At 37.4% G+C, this 16,819-nt stretch overlaps 1 protein-coding gene across 5 annotated transcripts in view; it reads right to left on the bottom strand.

Annotated features, from left to right (window-relative positions):
* Positions 1 to 6,800, bottom strand: part of LOC113070709 (proprotein convertase subtilisin/kexin type 5-like) — a 40,968-nt gene extending 34,168 nt beyond the window's left edge. For 4 of the 5 annotated variants that reach the window (XM_026244111.1, XM_026244112.1, XM_026244113.1 and 1 more), the window contains exons 1-5: positions 6,334 to 6,504; positions 4,596 to 4,700; positions 3,397 to 3,540; positions 1,160 to 1,303; positions 380 to 456 (exon numbers count right to left, since the gene is read on the bottom strand). In XM_026244111.1, the coding sequence (XP_026099896.1) occupies positions 380 to 456; positions 1,160 to 1,303; positions 3,397 to 3,540; positions 4,596 to 4,700; positions 6,334 to 6,504 (641 nt within the window). Of the gene's footprint in view, positions 1 to 379; positions 457 to 1,159; positions 1,304 to 3,396; positions 3,541 to 4,595; positions 4,701 to 6,333 lie in introns of all 5 variants that reach the window. The other variant, XM_026244110.1, reaches the window with a different exon arrangement.
* Positions 6,801 to 16,819: the final 10,019 nt, after the last annotated feature.

Raw genomic sequence — 16,819 nt, 5'->3', positions numbered from 1 at the left:
CATTCACCAAACACTTCCAAATACACACTGATCCTGTGCCAACATTTCCACACACACGCATCATCTCTCACAGAAAGCTAATTCCGAAAATCCCTTTTTGCCAAGCAAACATGCCAAATACACTTACTTCTACACACACCGATTGCAAGCCAAGAGCCATATCTACTCATACACCTAAGAAACCCTCAGACGCACAAAAAGCTAACTCCAAAAACCCACATTCACCAACCAAACATGCCAAACACTCTTATTAGCACACAGATCAGAAGCCAAATACCCACATTCACACACACAACACAGAGAGGACTGTATAAACGAAGCCTTTCCAGGGTTTTAATGACTTGATATGCTCAAAGTGTGTAATGAACTTCACTCTTACTTGTTCTCATTACTGGCATCATATCGGGGCATGGGATCCATGTCATTACCGTTCACATCATAACTGGCCTCATAATCCTGCACACAGATCAAAGGGAGAAACAGACACATGAGAACACGGTCAAATCTGGATTTTTCCATCCATTATAGGAATGTGCCAGATAGGACACTTCATTTTTAAAAGTGAACAACGCTTTTAGACTTATGCAAGTGAACATGTGAATCTGGACGTGTACTTTCAGGACTGAACTTATATAAACACAGTCAGTTTACGAAACAGTCTCAGTCTGGGTGCTTTTGATTTATTCAATTGCTCAGATCCAAGACTTAGTTTTAGGTTCTTAATGAATGAATCAGAATGAGCTTTAATGCCAGGTAAGTTTACACATACGAGGAATCAGTTTTTCGTGACTGAAGCATCATTGGTGAGGCTCAATCATTACAAAAAGGTAGCTATTTCAGAAATGCCAACCTTGGAAATTTTCTCTGCATGCAAAGAATACCTGAATGACAGACACAACAAAGCAGAAAGCACATTACACAGAAGACTGCATCCCACAATGCAATGTGCTCAAGCTGACCTACAATTTCTACTGCAAATTAATCTTTTATATATTAAATGTCAAACGCTTTTGACATTTTTATTTATTATTTGGTCAAAATGCAGTTCTTTACACCAAATGTGACTAAAAATGTAACCACTAATAAGTATATAATGCAGAGTACGCATAATGCAAGAAATTACTTTCCTAAAAACACACACACAGAGAGATACACTTACATAGTTCTGGATGAGATCTGGGTGGTTCCTCTCGATACCGTCATCCAGAATGGTAACCACCACATCCTTCCCCGTATAGCCTCTCTTCCACGCGCCCATGATATTCATATCAGACTGACAGTTATGGATGTTATCATTACAGTTCTGCAAAGACAGAGATAAAAGAGGACATAAAACAACCGAATTAGGTGAAGAGTCACACTGCTGTTCAAATGTTAACACTCAACGAGGGTTTTGTGTTTTTATAGTTGTAAAAAACTAATACTTTTATTCAGTAAAGATGTATTCAATTATCCAAAAGTGACAGTAAAGACATTTATAATGTTACAAAATACTTAAATTTCAAATAAATGCTGTTCCTTTGAACTTCATATTAATCAGTTTTCACAAAATAATAAGCAGGACAACTTTTTTCAACACTGATAATAAATATTTCTTAAATCAGCATATCACAATGATTTCTGAATGATCATGTGACACTGAAGACTGGAGTAATGATACTGAAAATTAAGTTTTGCATCACAGGAATACATAAACCTAATATTTACAGTATATATAAAACCCTTATTAAATTATACAAATATTTCACAATATTACTACACTTTTGATCAAATAAATGCAGCTTTGTGAACATCAAAAACCTTTTAAAAAATCTTACAGATCATTAAGCATTAAGCATTTAGAAGGACTACCATGAACCCATTGTGTTCATGTTTGCAGATGCAAATAAAATGTGGGTTTTCTTCTTATTATTATTATTATTATATAAAAAAAAATAATGAGATAAAGGGTGGATTCAATCCCACATCTCCCACGATTACTATAGCTCAATGTGTCTGTAAAATCCTGCCTATTTTTGGTGCTTTAAAAAAAATCCCAAGTACGTAGTAACAACCTAACATTATTTTTAAAACACATCTCTGTAAATTACTGCATCTCTCCTCGTCTATCTCAGACACTGTTATTACATGCGTCACATGGAAGCAAATGTTCACTTTCATTGGGCCTTGTGTTGGAATTAGACCCCATCCTGGAAAGTCAAGTTTATATGCTCCCAAAGTATAACTCACAGGTCAACATGAGAAACCTGAGCCAAATGGATGCATTCAGGTCAAAGTATTAATGTTATCTGAGCCATATTAACCATTGACAGAGCTGTAACAACCCATTAGAGAACAAGCGCTTCGTTCGCGCTCGCCGTTTGGGTGGAAGCTATAAATACGTTCAAAGACAGAAAGTAATGACAACAATTGCTATGTGTGCAATGACTCAAGGTTTCAGCCCCAGCCAAAGTGCAACCTCTCGTACATTCTGGGAAATCTGAAAGGCTGTTTACGGTCTAAAAAAGCGCAAGGATGTCCGCAGCACGATGAACCACACCATTTTCTCTCCTCTCTTGTGAGTTGAGGAACATGACAGCTATGAAAACAAAAGCCTGTTTTTACAGTTACCTCACAGAAAATGTCTCCGCTAGACATTATGTTAGAGCTTAGGAAAGCTCGGTTTATCTCTCTGGGTGGTTTTCGCATGTAGAAACTCAGCTAATCTGGTGTGACAGGCATCGTTTCCGTTAAGCGAGATTCAATCTGACCAATTAGTTTTAGTTAAAAACACTGAGGTTTTACTACCTGCCATTACGTTTTAGTGAAAGCCGCTTTGAAAAGCAGAAGATTGGCTTGGATTTGCATTCAACCAAACACAACGTGATACATTGTCTTTAATGAAAGCATTCACAATGCATTTCAATTCAATAATGGGCTGTATTGCTGATTTAAAGAGAATGAGACGTGACTTGATTTTAACCGTCTGGATTTGGAGCTAGTCTATGATTTTATTTGATAATTATATCATAGGCTTTATCTCAAAGTTTCTTCCTTGCTGGTATCACCTTTCCATTTATCACTGTGGGATCTGTAAGGTGTAAGGTGTAAGGAATAAGGAACGCTTTACAAATAAATGAAACAATGATTTTCCCATATCCAAGTTTTTTTATGTAGAGAAAGTAAATCCAATTTGATGAAGAATTTTTTGCCCTTTCAGAATAAGACGTGCTTGTTGATTCATTCAATGTAAGATCTTGGTTAATGACAGAAGAGTTGAACCGTTCAGTAGTGCCCCATATTTTCTGCAGTAGAGTAGGAAATGATGAAAACCATGACAATGATCAAGACTTCAGTGTTTTTCAATGTTAGCAACTCACTAAAACAATGTCCAACATATTAATTAAGAATACTCACGATGTACCACATACTGCTCCATTTAGCATCATTGAAGTAAATGGAGCTGGGCTGGCCTATACTGTACTGTAGAGGACCAGGATATGAGGGATTATAATCTCGCTTTATTCTCCTCTTCACCACCTGCTGTTGCACCCACTCCACCTGAGAAAGATTGAGAAGAGATCCTTTAGGAACTGACAAACTAACACCAACATCTGCTCATGAATTATTAAATGAATGATGGCTACTGGAATACAGTAATCAGAAACTATCCTATGATGTTTTTTATTTATACAAGTCAAAGGCATAAACACTGTGATGATATAAACATACTTTCATTATAGTAATACAAAAATTTGAATGATGCCAATGAATTTTTTTGGTAATGAGAATTATGGAGGAAAATACCCCTAATATAAAAAAAGAATGTCACAATAGAAAAATGTGTGATAATATATAGTGCTAACTTTCCTCATGCACAATATTATATCTTAATTTTTTCTTGAAATATTCAGGCTTCGACAGGCTTCATTAATGCATCTCGCAATGTTTGACTTCAATTATACAGCTACAAAAAGCCCCAAAAGGTTATTTGGTAGAAATTAATATTAGGTCATTATAAATTGACCCTCATGTCTTTTCAAACCTGTGTGATTTAGTTCTCCGCCGAATAAAAAACGCGAATGGTTATGAGACACCAGTGGTTTTTGGTATCACTGATGTCAAACTTGAAAAGACCCATTTCAGATTTATAATTATACAAATGCAAATGAGATTTGAAAGCTACGGTGGAAAAAAAAATAAAAATAAAATCTAATTCTCAGTTTTTGCTTTAAAGGTGATTTTTGTCATTTTTAGAGATTGACGGACATTGCTCACAATTCACTTTACATGCATAGAAAAGAGCAGCATGAACATTGAACATTTTTTCCCACAAATGAAAGGCAATCCAACATGTTTTCAATGACACTGTTAGTAAAAGATGACAATTTTAATTATTAGATAGATAAAACAACACGGTGAGGTTTCCAACATGTTAACCCAACCGTCCTTTTCAAGATTATACACAAGGCGTTGTTCATGAACAGAACTTTGCACGTGCATTGCGCAACAGTTGTTTTGAATACACAGTGAATTAAGAGTCATTGATGATCAAGATCAGGAGTCCATATAGACCATAGAACACAGGTGTGGGGTTGTCATAGAGACAGCCTGACCTTTGGCTCCATGGAGATGAAGCTGTGTGTGCCTCTGCTGAAAAGCGTCGACCTTTTTATCGTCCGGCTGTGGAAGAAATGGTAGTAGTCCTTCAGATCACCAATCTAGAGGAACAACACACAAACCTGTCATTTAATGCATTGCAACATCTCAAGCATATCACAAAATAACATGTTGCAAAACACGCAGCTATACTAATACTAGGTAACAAAACAAAAAAAACATATCATCATGGCAGGCACATCTAATATGTAACAATATTGGAATGAATAAATAGGAAAGAGCTACAGCAACATTCACCGCAGGCACATTGAAACCGGCATGCATCATTATTTATTTAGGATGTCATTGACTGGAAGATTGGTTACTCAAGAAGCTGTATCACTTTCCACTGAACGGATTCATTTGGCAAGTGTAATAACACCAGGCAGCCATGAAACATTCTCCCCAGACTACTGTACTCCATAGAGATACATAAGTCTGCCATAAAAACAATAAAATAATGACTCTTGAAGCCAATGATAAGCTTTGCAGTCAATCAAATGGGCTTACGCTGTTAATAAAGCAACTGCTTTGAAATTATCTTGACATTTCTTTTTGTTCATGAACACATAGGCTACAGCTGGCTCCTAAGGCAACCTCACGTTCTGGGATCCTATAACAGATTCCCACAAGAGGACACGAGTCCGATGAGCTGCAAAGTCCAAGAGGAGTGCTTAAACTTTCATGAATAGTTCCTCTGGATGAGACAAGCTTGCAGTTAAGGAAGGACCTCTTCGCTGGCACAATAAGCACAGATGAGCGATAAGATAGCACATTGTGAAATCAGACAGTGAACACGGTTGCAGTGAAATCTCTCAGCACATGGCAGGTCTGAGATCCGACATACAGGCTCGGTGAAGCCTGAGCGAAGGTTAAGGCTCCACCATAAACTTACATTAACCTATTATTATTTAAATGCACCGGCATTTTTTTTTTTTACCACCAAAGCACTAACTGGATAACGAAACATATGATTAAACTAAACTATACACATTATACACACACACACACATATACAGTATATATAAGGAAGATGAAACTGAGACCAAGGCAGTTTATGATGCCACATAATGCAGTTCTTTCCATATACAAAACTTGATTTGACATTTAAAAAAAAAAAAGCTGCATTATATGTAATTTTAATATAAAGTATTCTAAGTACTCAATTAGAACATATGGAACGTGAAAGATGTAACACTTTCAGAAACTGTAACATTTTCAGCATGTTACAGTGAATTTTACATGAATCCTGCTGAAGCTGCATGTCATGCTTGACTTCAGTTTCTAACTCATCATTTAAGAATTCAGATGTACACCTACAATGATCTGCAAGCGTTCATTACTAACAGAAAACAGTCAACAGATCCACCAGTTCGCAGGAAAGTTTCAGAAACACCTGTTGTTGTGAGTCAGTGGAGACCAGTTTGCTCACTGGGTTTTACTCCGAGAACTGGATTTTAAAAGAGACTTCAGGCAGACTGGTGAAGATTCAAGTCTTGAAAACGTGTATTTATCAGTCTGAATGATCAAAACACAACTCTGGGAAACTTGTGTGCAAAGCTTCCAGCCCTGACGTTTAAACTTCAATCAAACTGAAAACACACTTGAACTGAGGAGAAAGAGCACTGGACAGCAAACACGATGAAATAACACCCGTGACACGCTTCAGAGCATGTTAGCGCAAGACACACGTACCTGGCCCAGGTTTCTATACCCGTATTTAGTGGCGACATGGTCCGCTTGCTCGGGTCCGCCGGCTATCCGAACAGCCCAGTGGTTGGTGTAAATCCGAGCTTTGCACGGAGAAGACGAGAAAAACACCAAGCACATCGAAGCGAGGACGCACGGGAGGCTGTTCAAACCCATCTTTCGTTATCTCTCTCTCGCCTCGACTCTCCCCAGCTCCCCCGGTTTAGGAAAACAACCAAACTTCGTCTCGCCGTTCAGCGGGGTTTCTCATAGAAGTGTCGCTTGAGCTCCACATATACTGAAGAGAGGGAGAGCGCAGGGTTTACACGGGATACGAGCCTCGGAAAGCTTCAGCCTGCAGCGCATCGGCCGCGGAGAGAGAGAGAGATGCGAGAGTCTGTGTGCACGGCTGCGGCTTGATTTGTCCTCTCAAGACAGTGCCGTTACTTCCAAGTGGAGATATGTCTCTAGCGCCTCCCTCAAATAACTAGAGAGAGAGTCGGTAGAGTACGGAGAGTTACAGGGGCACCGCAGGGTCTTAAAGACACACCGCGTTCCGCCAACACAGATTGGCGGCGTCGCATTTATCACAGCGATAAGATTCCCGGAGCCGTCAGTGAAGAATAAGGTTGACTAAGTATACCGTTTTGTCTTATTATTTTTTTTATACTAATGGCCAATCGTTTGGTCAGTTTTAACTGCACAGACCAGTCAAGTATTAACAGCAGTTTGTTCTGGTTGTGAAATTAGATTGACCCATGGAGTGCTTAAATTGAATATAATGGCACTCGAGGTTTGTTTTATCCCCATGATCAAAGAAGTCTCAGAGAGAGAGAGAAAAAACATAATTGTGAGATGTATAATTCTGGAGAAAAAAAAATTGATAGTGTTCGAATGGCTTTTTAGGATGATCTTGTTTTCCTGTTAATGAAAGATAAAAAAAAAGTTGACAGCCAATCAGAATCAACCTGACTTTAAAGATGTCAAGCATTTAAAATGGCAAAAGACATAACTGCAGTGCATTTTTACAAAGAACATATGCCTAATTTAATTGTGTGGATGCTAATATAGTTATCTTTATTCATACCAAAGATGATATTGATATCTATAAAGTTTTAATAATCATTCTAATTGTATGAGAACAGGAAGTTCACACCACAGCGTTAACCATAATGACACAGAGGAACAAAAGGAATCACTTTCAGGATGATTTTTTTCTTCTTTTTTTACAGTTGATAAAAATATAAACCCGATTCCAAAAAAGCTGGGACACTGTACAAATTGTGAATAAAAACAGAATGCAACATAAATGACTTATCAAATGTTTAAACTGAGAAAATGTATCATTTTAAGGGAAAAATAAGTTGATTTTAAATTTCAGTCTTCAAACGTCTGGGGACTGAGGAGACAAGTTGCTCAAGTTTAGGAATAGGAATGTTGTCCCATTCTTGTCTAATATAGGCTTCTAGTTGCTCAACCGTCTTGGGTCTTCTTTGTCACATCTTCCTCTTTATGATGCACTAAATGTTTTCTATGGGTGAAAGATCTGGGCCCGTATTCATAAACAATCTTATTGCAAAAAGTAGCTCCTAGTGACAAAACTCTAAGAAAATTCTTAGAAATGTGGGCGTTTACTCTTAAAATTAAAGAAAAAATCCTAGTAAAGAAAAAAGTAATTCAGAAAGCATCTTAACCCTTAAAAGAGGTCTTAAGGTCAAACTTGTTAGGAGCACAGACGAGGACTTTTAAGAGGCTTAAGAGTTTCTTTAGCAGAGGAGAAAATGGCAGAAAGACGAAGAGGCAGAAGAAATGTGTTGCAGACAATGGATGACAGTGAGTTAATAAGACGCTATAGATTAGATAGTGTCTATCACATTTTCTTACTGTTTTTAAATTCATTTTAAGTAAACGTTTTAATCATTTTAAAAGTTTTTAAAGTTGTTTTATTTTTGTTATTATTTTTCTTCATGATTATTTTACTTTCTTTTATGTAAAGGACTTTGCATTGCCATTGTGCACGAAATGTGCTATATAAATAAACTTGCCTTGCCTTGCCTAGATCGTGCAGGGAAAATGTTTGTGACTGATCTTATTAGAGATGTGCTAACATTTCCGACACAGCGCAGAAATGCCATAGCGCCAGAAATTAAAGTAATCACTACATTACGATATTTGGCAACTGGGAAAATGCAACAATGCAATAGTGATGACTTGGGTCTGTCACAACCTTCTGTAAGCAGAGTGATCACACAAACAATTACAGCACTTTCAGAACATCTTATTGTGTCGCAGTTCATTTAGTTTCCACTGGACATTGCCTCAAAAAACTGCATTTATGAATATAGCAGGCTTATAGGTGCGCACAAGCAGGGGGAATGAACCATTAATAGTTTGTGCTATATGCTCCCATGTCTGCTTCTTGTCCCTTGCTGTGACACCCGGCCCGAATTTTCCTTTAAGAATGCCCTTGTGTTCATCCTCTAACTGGGTTAACAGTAAACACTGTTCCTCTGTCCAGTTGGGCTTTCTCGCCCTACTTGGTTTTGATTCCATGTTTGATACATTAAAGCCAACATTCAAACCGCCACTTAAATAGCAGCAATCACTGTAGTTGGAAAGAGTGGAACCATTTGTATCATTCTAAGCCAATCAAATACCTTATAGGAAATTAAAAGTATGTTAAATAAAAAAAAAGGATTTATATACACATATATAATGTGTATGTGTGTGAGAGAGAGAGAAAACGGTCAAATAGGAAAAATTACGCATGTAAATTCAAAGTGAGAATTAGAATAGACCCTATACTTAAAATCACTCTTTTTTCCTTCTTGGACAACCAACCAATCACAGTCTTCAAAAGATTGTGTCATACATAGCAACAGGGTCAACCCCGCCTCCTCACTAAGATGAAAGTTTTTGTCTTTTCCTTACTCAGAGTTGCTCTCAGATCGATCCTGAATCGCTCTTAAGCTAAGACTCCTACGTAAAAGTTTTTAAGCTAAATTAAGAGTTTTCTGAGAGGATTCTTAGAATCTTTATGAATACGGGCCCTGGACTGCAGGCTGGTCATTTCAGTACCCACCCAGATCCTTCTTCTACGCAGCCATGATGTTGTAATTGATGCAGTATGTGGTCTGGCGTTGTCATGTTGTAAAATGCAAGGTCTTCCCTGAAAGAGATGACGGCTGGATGGGAGCATATGTTGTTCTAGAACTTGGATATACCTTTCAGCATTGATGGTGCCTTTCCAGATGTGTAAGCTGCCCATGCCACACACACTCATGCAACTCCATACCATCAGAGATGCAGGCTTCTGAACTGAGTGCTGATAACAACTTGGGTTGTCCTTGTCCTCTTTAGTCCAGAGGACATGGCGTCCCAGTTTTCCAAAAAGAACTTCAAATTTTGATTCGTCTGACCACAGAACAGTTTTCCACTTTGTCACAGTCCATTTTAAATGAGCCTTGGCCCAGAGAAAACGCCTGCGCTTCTGGATCATGTTTACATATGGCTTCTTTTTTGACCTACAGAGTTTTAGCATGCAGCGGTGAATGGTTCGGTGGATTGTGTTCACCGACAAAGTTTTCTGGAAGTATTCCTGAGCCCATGTTGTGATTTCCATTACAGTAGCATTCCTGTATGTGATGCAGTGCCTTCTAAGGGCCAGAAGATCACAGGCATCCAGTATGGTTTTCTGGCCTTGACCCTTATGCACAGAGATTGTTCCAGATTCTCTGAATCTTTGGATGATATTATGCACTGTAGATGATCATAACTTTAAACTCTTTGCAATTTTTCTCTAAGAAGCTCCTTTCTGATATTGCTCCACTATTTTTCACCGCAGCATTGGGGGAATTGAGAGGCTCTTTTTATACCCAATCATGTTGCCAATTGACCTAATAAGTTGCAAATTGGTCCTCCAGCTGTTCCTTATATGTACATTTAACTTTTCCTGCCTCTTATTGCTACCTGTCCCAACCTTTTTGGAATGTGTAGCTCTCGTGAAATCCAAAATGAGCCAATATTTGGCATGACATTTCAAAATGTCTCACTTTCAACATTTGATATGTAATCTATATTCTATTGTGAATAAAATATATGTTTATGAGATTTGTAAATTATTACATTCCTTTTGTACTCACAATATGTACAGTGTCCCAGCTTTTTTTGATTCGGGTTTGTATAAACACTGACAGCCAATCGTTAAAAGGCAACATAGCTGAAGCACACTTATAATAATATACTGTAATTTAATAGAATATGCAATATAGTTGTTATTGTTGTTGTAGTTATACAGGCTAAAACTAAACAAGTTAAACAAGTTTATTGTTAAAAGCAACTTAACATGCACACAATGGGCCTCATTCATGAAACACGAGCAGAACGAATTTTTGTGTAAATCGCGTGTAAAGTGGTTTTGGCGTAAATTTTCGGATTCATTAAAACGTTCGTATTTTCCAAATGTTAGTTGGTACGAAAAAAATCTACACCTGCTCCCAGCCACGCGTAAATAGTGCGTTTACCGTCTGAACGTTTTGCTCATTAATAAGGCTGCATTTTAATTCATAATCGGGTACATATTTACACAGCATTTTGAAAAAAATATTATATATATTAATTACATACGGTTTTTCTTTTAACTTTTATTATGAGAGCCAGTAATAGCCCTTACGGAAATTAACCATGATTTTACTACAAATGAATCCAAAAAACCATGGTTACTATAGTAAATCTGTGGTTAGACAAATGGGAGTCAATACGCCAAAAAACCATGGGTTACTACAGTTTTACTATAATAAAACCATGGTAATTTTTCGTAAGGGAGGATCTGTAATATGCTGCCAAACTTCCTTTTTTATGACCTGATACGCCACTAGTACGCTTGAAAATAAAATGTGGCGTTTTGAATGAACTTCTGATAATAAAACTTCAATTTCTGCAGCTGAGAAATGTTTCTTTTTCAGTCGCTTTTGAGAAGACATGTTGAAATCCTTCGTTTGGTGTCATAATATGATGCTCATATATAGTTGTCAGTCGGATTTAATAGGCGGGATTTATGGTAATTGAGAGTGAGCGTGCACGCGCGTCCCATTTACGACTGATTGGAATTCATTAACACACACACACACATTTCACTATCACATCTGACGTTTACGAAGTTTTTGTGAATCAGGAGAAGAGTTTTCGGGAAGTTCTCTTTACGCGCAAATCACTCAGATATTTACTCGTATATTTACGAATGTTTCATGAATGAGACCCAATATCAGCACGACTGCCCGCAGCTGAATCACCATCAATCATTTACTAAATAAAAATTGTTTTTCTGCACATTTGGAACTAACTTGTTCTTGGGTAATCACCTTGTGTGCCTTGTTGTTTAGTTCGAGTTCATAGCATTCTGTCCATAAACTTGTGACGTCTAGATCTTAGGTGCTTAGAATGGTTCCTCTCACAGCCGCATCCCCTCGTCACCAGACACACTCTTGATGGCATCATTATGAGTCGAGAGTTGATTGATTGATCTTTGTTTTGGTTTTCCCTCGCGCTCGGTTCCGTTTGCAGCACAAGTGCGAATCAGCATAATTGCACTAATCACGGCCAATTTCTCCGTGAATGGAGCCGCTGTCAAATCCAACAACAGACGAGGGACAAGAATATCTCACGGTCCTTATAAACGAGATGAAAGGGGATGAAAACACGCCGTGAACACGCCATTGAGTGCGAGAGCAGGATTGTAATTTAAAGAACTGGGGGATGAGGAGAAAAGAAGGGAAGATGCAGAGATTTGAGAGCGGAATCAAGTACCCAGCTCACGGAGGGAGCGGACAACCCATTCAGCGCGACGCATCTCTACCGAGGGGGGCAAATCCCGCCTGACAGCCATTACCCCGCGAGCCCGAGCCGCCCCCTTTCAAGAGTCCTCCTCTGAGAACAGATACCAGCGTGCATTCCTCCTGCTGCAATTAAACCTTTATTTATCAGCTCTTCAGGGCTGAGTAAATACAAACGTAATGGGCGGAAATCACTGGTTAATTAGGGTGCGAGTTATGGGGGTTTGGGGGATTTGACCCCCCTAGTTAAGGCTTCGACCCACAAAGCCAAAATAATAGAATGGGGTGCCTTAGAAGACAGTAAAACACAAAGTTAGTCAAGTTAAGGTGGGAATACACAATACAGCTGCACAGATTGTTTTCCCTCCCAGTTTGCAGTTTACATTGTCGAAAGCCAGAGCTAGTGTGCAGTTTTCAGTTTACAGATTTCGCAGAAAATCGCGTAGAGATTGATGGGCACCGACTCCTTTAGCTTCAATTTTTTAGCTTCAATCCAGTCGGAGGATATCAAGCATGCTTGATATTTTGGGACTAATTTAGACACAAGGTGCATCCCAATTTGCATACTTATGCACTATTCTGTTATTTTATAGCAGACATTTAGCAAGAAGTACGTTCACACCACTTACCTATAAAAAAAAAAAAAAAAAACATTTAGAATTTATAAAATTCATACACTACAGGGTTGAGTAGCCTACATAGTGCATAAGTACAGGCCCTGTCCCAAATAGTACACTTCATGTCCACTTGCAGACTTATGGCCCAGGTATTGCCTACTTCACTTTCTGCGTTCCATTCCATCTCGTGAACAGACGAGTCCACACAGCTTTCAAACTATGGCCCTGTCCCAAATCGCACTGTAAACCCTCGCTGTTTTCCACACTTTCATAACTTAATTCTGTTTTGACTGTCGGTCAGAAGTCTGCTGTGGAGCTGGGGATGAATGGAACACCCTGCTCTCGTAGACTTAACAGAAATGCACACGTGGCAGCCATTGTAAGACTGCAAGTCTACATGAAGTGTGCTGTTTGGGACAGGGCCTATACTCAACTGAGAGGGAAGAGTTCAACAAATGTGCAGTACCACCTAGTAGACTAGTTCTGTCTCAACAATCACCTTGCGCCTGCACTGTTGTACACACAGACCGTCTGCATGGTCACAAAACATTTGCGTAACGCGGACAGTGTGCCAACCATCGTGTTAGAATTTCTTTGAACTTCTGTTTTGTGGTAGCTCTGTAGCGTAGCTGTTGAAGAATAATTAGCTGGTGAATGGATTTACTTATTGTAGACTAAACTAAAGTTATCATATGCATTGTAATGTTCGAAGCGGATGTCATAACAAATGTCAGTTGATTGGGAAGATTTTAAAACGGCAGTTCAGACGACAGGCTCAGTGCTGAAAAGGGGCAAAGCTACATAAGAGCTATATAGAGTACATACACAAGAAATACTGTCAATATTCATCACTATATTATAGATTGACAAGTATTACAAGTATTGCAAAAACATACTTATTACCATTTAAGATCTATTAATTACTAGCGATTAATTACTAGCTATTTTGTCATTCAAGACAAGCATGACAAGTATGACAGATGTCAGTTTTTTTATTTCCTTTTTTTTATCATGTTTTGGACACCATTGACTTTCATTAAAAGGAAAAAAACTGTTCAAAAAAATTTATTTTGTTTGCATACAGGTTTTAAACAACATGAATGTGGGTAAACGATGACAGAATTCTCATTTTGGGTGAATATTTCTTAATTGACCCACATGAATGACACAAACAAAATTATTTATAATATTTAATTAATCACATAAGCTCCTTTTAATGTCACTAAACAATTCTCACATGCTCGGACCCTCTAACAAGGAGTTCTACGGCTAATGCATAGAACCCATTTATTCATTTTTGCACTTGCTCACCAAATGCAATAAGAGAAGTAGGGCAGCAGCATGTAAAACGATTTGACTGGTTGATGCAGTCAAAACTGTATTACTTGATAGCTTCTCTAAGTGTAATTTTTCGCAGGGAGGATTTTATGTGCTAAACGCTGATGGAAATGAAAGAGACAGTAGTCAAACATCACACAGGCTGGGCCCATTGACCTGCATATGTGAGAGAGACAGGCAGCCAGAAAACACACAGCAGTGAGACAAAAAGAGCTCTGTGGCCCTGACGGCAATGTGGGAGCCCCTCACTGATCTCACTGGCAGGAGATCATTGTTATTCTCAGCAAATCAGTGCATGGATGACACACAACTTCATTCTTACAAAAATTTTCCCTCTATATGCACACACACACACACAGAGACTACATTATTCGGACCCTGCCAGCTATTCAGCTGACAGACAATCTTATGCTATAAGCATAAGTTAATGCCAACACTGCATCAATTAATGCAAAGCTTCACTGCATCAGAGTAATTTAAACTGCAGGCCGGCCCTATATATGTCCACATGAATGAAAATACACAATAGTGAATGCCATGAAGACTGCATCATCTTCTAAATGTCATTGTGTGACATGATAAAGGACAACAACTCATTGCTGTACTGTTTTAAAAACCATCATATAGAATTGAAATAGTTTATTTAGTATATTTTAAGTATATTTATTTATCCTTGTTCATATAAGAAAGTCAGTATTGTTTGGACCCTATTGATTCACAGTCTTTGTGTGTGTGTGTGTGTGTGAGAAAGAAGTAAAATATATTAAAAATAGACAATACTAATAAGTAAAACAATGTTTTTTATTAGTTAACGATGTGTTTAATTTCATTTCATATGTTATCTCTCTCTCTCTCTCTCTCTCTCTATATATATATATATAGATGGATGGATAATGGAAAGAGAGCGAGAGAGAGATAAATAATCACATATCTTAAAAAATATATAGAGTGTTATGGAATAGTTCCATTCCTTGTTTCTGATTGGTCAATACAGCGTTCCAATAAAGGAACAGCTATGACGTCACTCTGAACTGTTTATTCAGGGACTATATCTTCAAATGGAAAGATGCCACAAAATGAATTTGCTTAAAAACAATGCTCAAATGAACCTTTGTGGCCTTATTTGTTTTTAGTTATGCAGTTAAATGTTTTGTAAAAGCAATAAGGCACTTGAGGCTGTGCTGTATTGTGAATATAGTCAGTCTGTTGCACAATATAGCAACACAACCCATATTATATCGCTTAATTATTGGCCAATATCTTTTTTTTTTTACTTAATGTTTACATAGCTATACATAATGTACTGATTATTTATTATGAACTATACTGTTCTATACCTTCCTCCACTTTGACAGCAACATTAAGCACAGTTCAAAACTAGGTTAGTTAATAAAGCACCGCTTCATGCAGCGCCCTCTAGTGTTCATAACATATATGAAAGTGACACTAAATCTCTACTGAAACACTCATCTGTCAGTGTTTTGAATAAACAAAAATATATATATATAAAAATTCAGGATGTAAAGTGAAATCATGTTTAGTAAATCAACACTATATTTTCACTTTCTATTAATAAAAAATAAACAGCACTGTCATAATTACAGCAGAAATACCAAAAATATTTAGCTAATATAGCGACCTCAGATATTGTGTTGGACAATGGAGGGATTCAAAGAGTCAAATTCAAAAGCACTGAATGCTTATGGTCTTCACCTCAGTGCAAATTGCCTCCAGAGAAGAATTATTAAAGAACATCTTTGTGACACACCACCTTTTAAACTCCTTGAACAGAACCAGCTTAAAATACCTAAACCCCTAAGCTACTTCAAGTCTGAAGAGCCTTCGCACTGTAAATCTATTAAGATGTTGGTGAGATTATGTATGTGCTTTTATTTAACCAGGAGAGAACTTCACCGAGATTAAACATCTCTATACAGGAGTGTCCTGGCCAAGACAGGCAACCCAGCTATACAAATACACATTATAACAAATACAATACACTAGAACAGATCATTAAAAGTACAGCCTTAGAAGCATTTGGAAATATGTATATATACATATACGCATATGCGTTTTAAAATTATTGAGACACCAAATTATTTTATCTTGATGACGGTTTTATCTTTTCACAATAAAGAGAAGAAAAAAAATAACTGGTACCATTTGTGTCCCTCATATGCATGTTCAAAAATTACTTTAAAAATGAACAGTTCTACATTAGACACTTTTATAAATACATGGACAGAAGGAACAAAAAGTGTTTACATTTTTGTTTTCTTTCCAGTCTTCACATCAGTTTATAATACATCAGTAAATATGAAACCATTGTGGTAGAATTGTGTCGATTATTTTTTTTCTGTGAACTTGTTTATCTATTCAATTATTTTTACAGATGCACATATTCATTTTTTGGGGTAAAATTAAAGTTTTATGTTTACTTTGTTACAGAAATGGCAAAATAATTTTCATAATTTGATAAGCTAACAGCAGTAAACTGAGAAAAGTTCAAACTTGCAATCAAACAACATGTTTCACGTCAAAGCATACTTTTTTTGTATAAAATTACAGAAAACTGTGTTAAAATGTAAGTTAAAACCAAACAAATTCCACTATAAAAAATAAATAAATCGACTGAAATAGTTTAAAGATGCATCCCAGATGGATTCATTTAAGCAGCACAATGCAAATAAGAGACACACAACACAG

The sequence above is a fragment of the Carassius auratus genome, unplaced genomic scaffold (assembly GCF_003368295.1).
Source record: "Carassius auratus strain Wakin unplaced genomic scaffold, ASM336829v1 scaf_tig00005214, whole genome shotgun sequence".
Taxonomy (NCBI): domain Eukaryota; kingdom Metazoa; phylum Chordata; class Actinopteri; order Cypriniformes; family Cyprinidae; genus Carassius; species Carassius auratus.
Note: the sequence above shows the minus strand (reverse complement) of the source record. Positions and strands in the feature narration are given on the sequence as shown.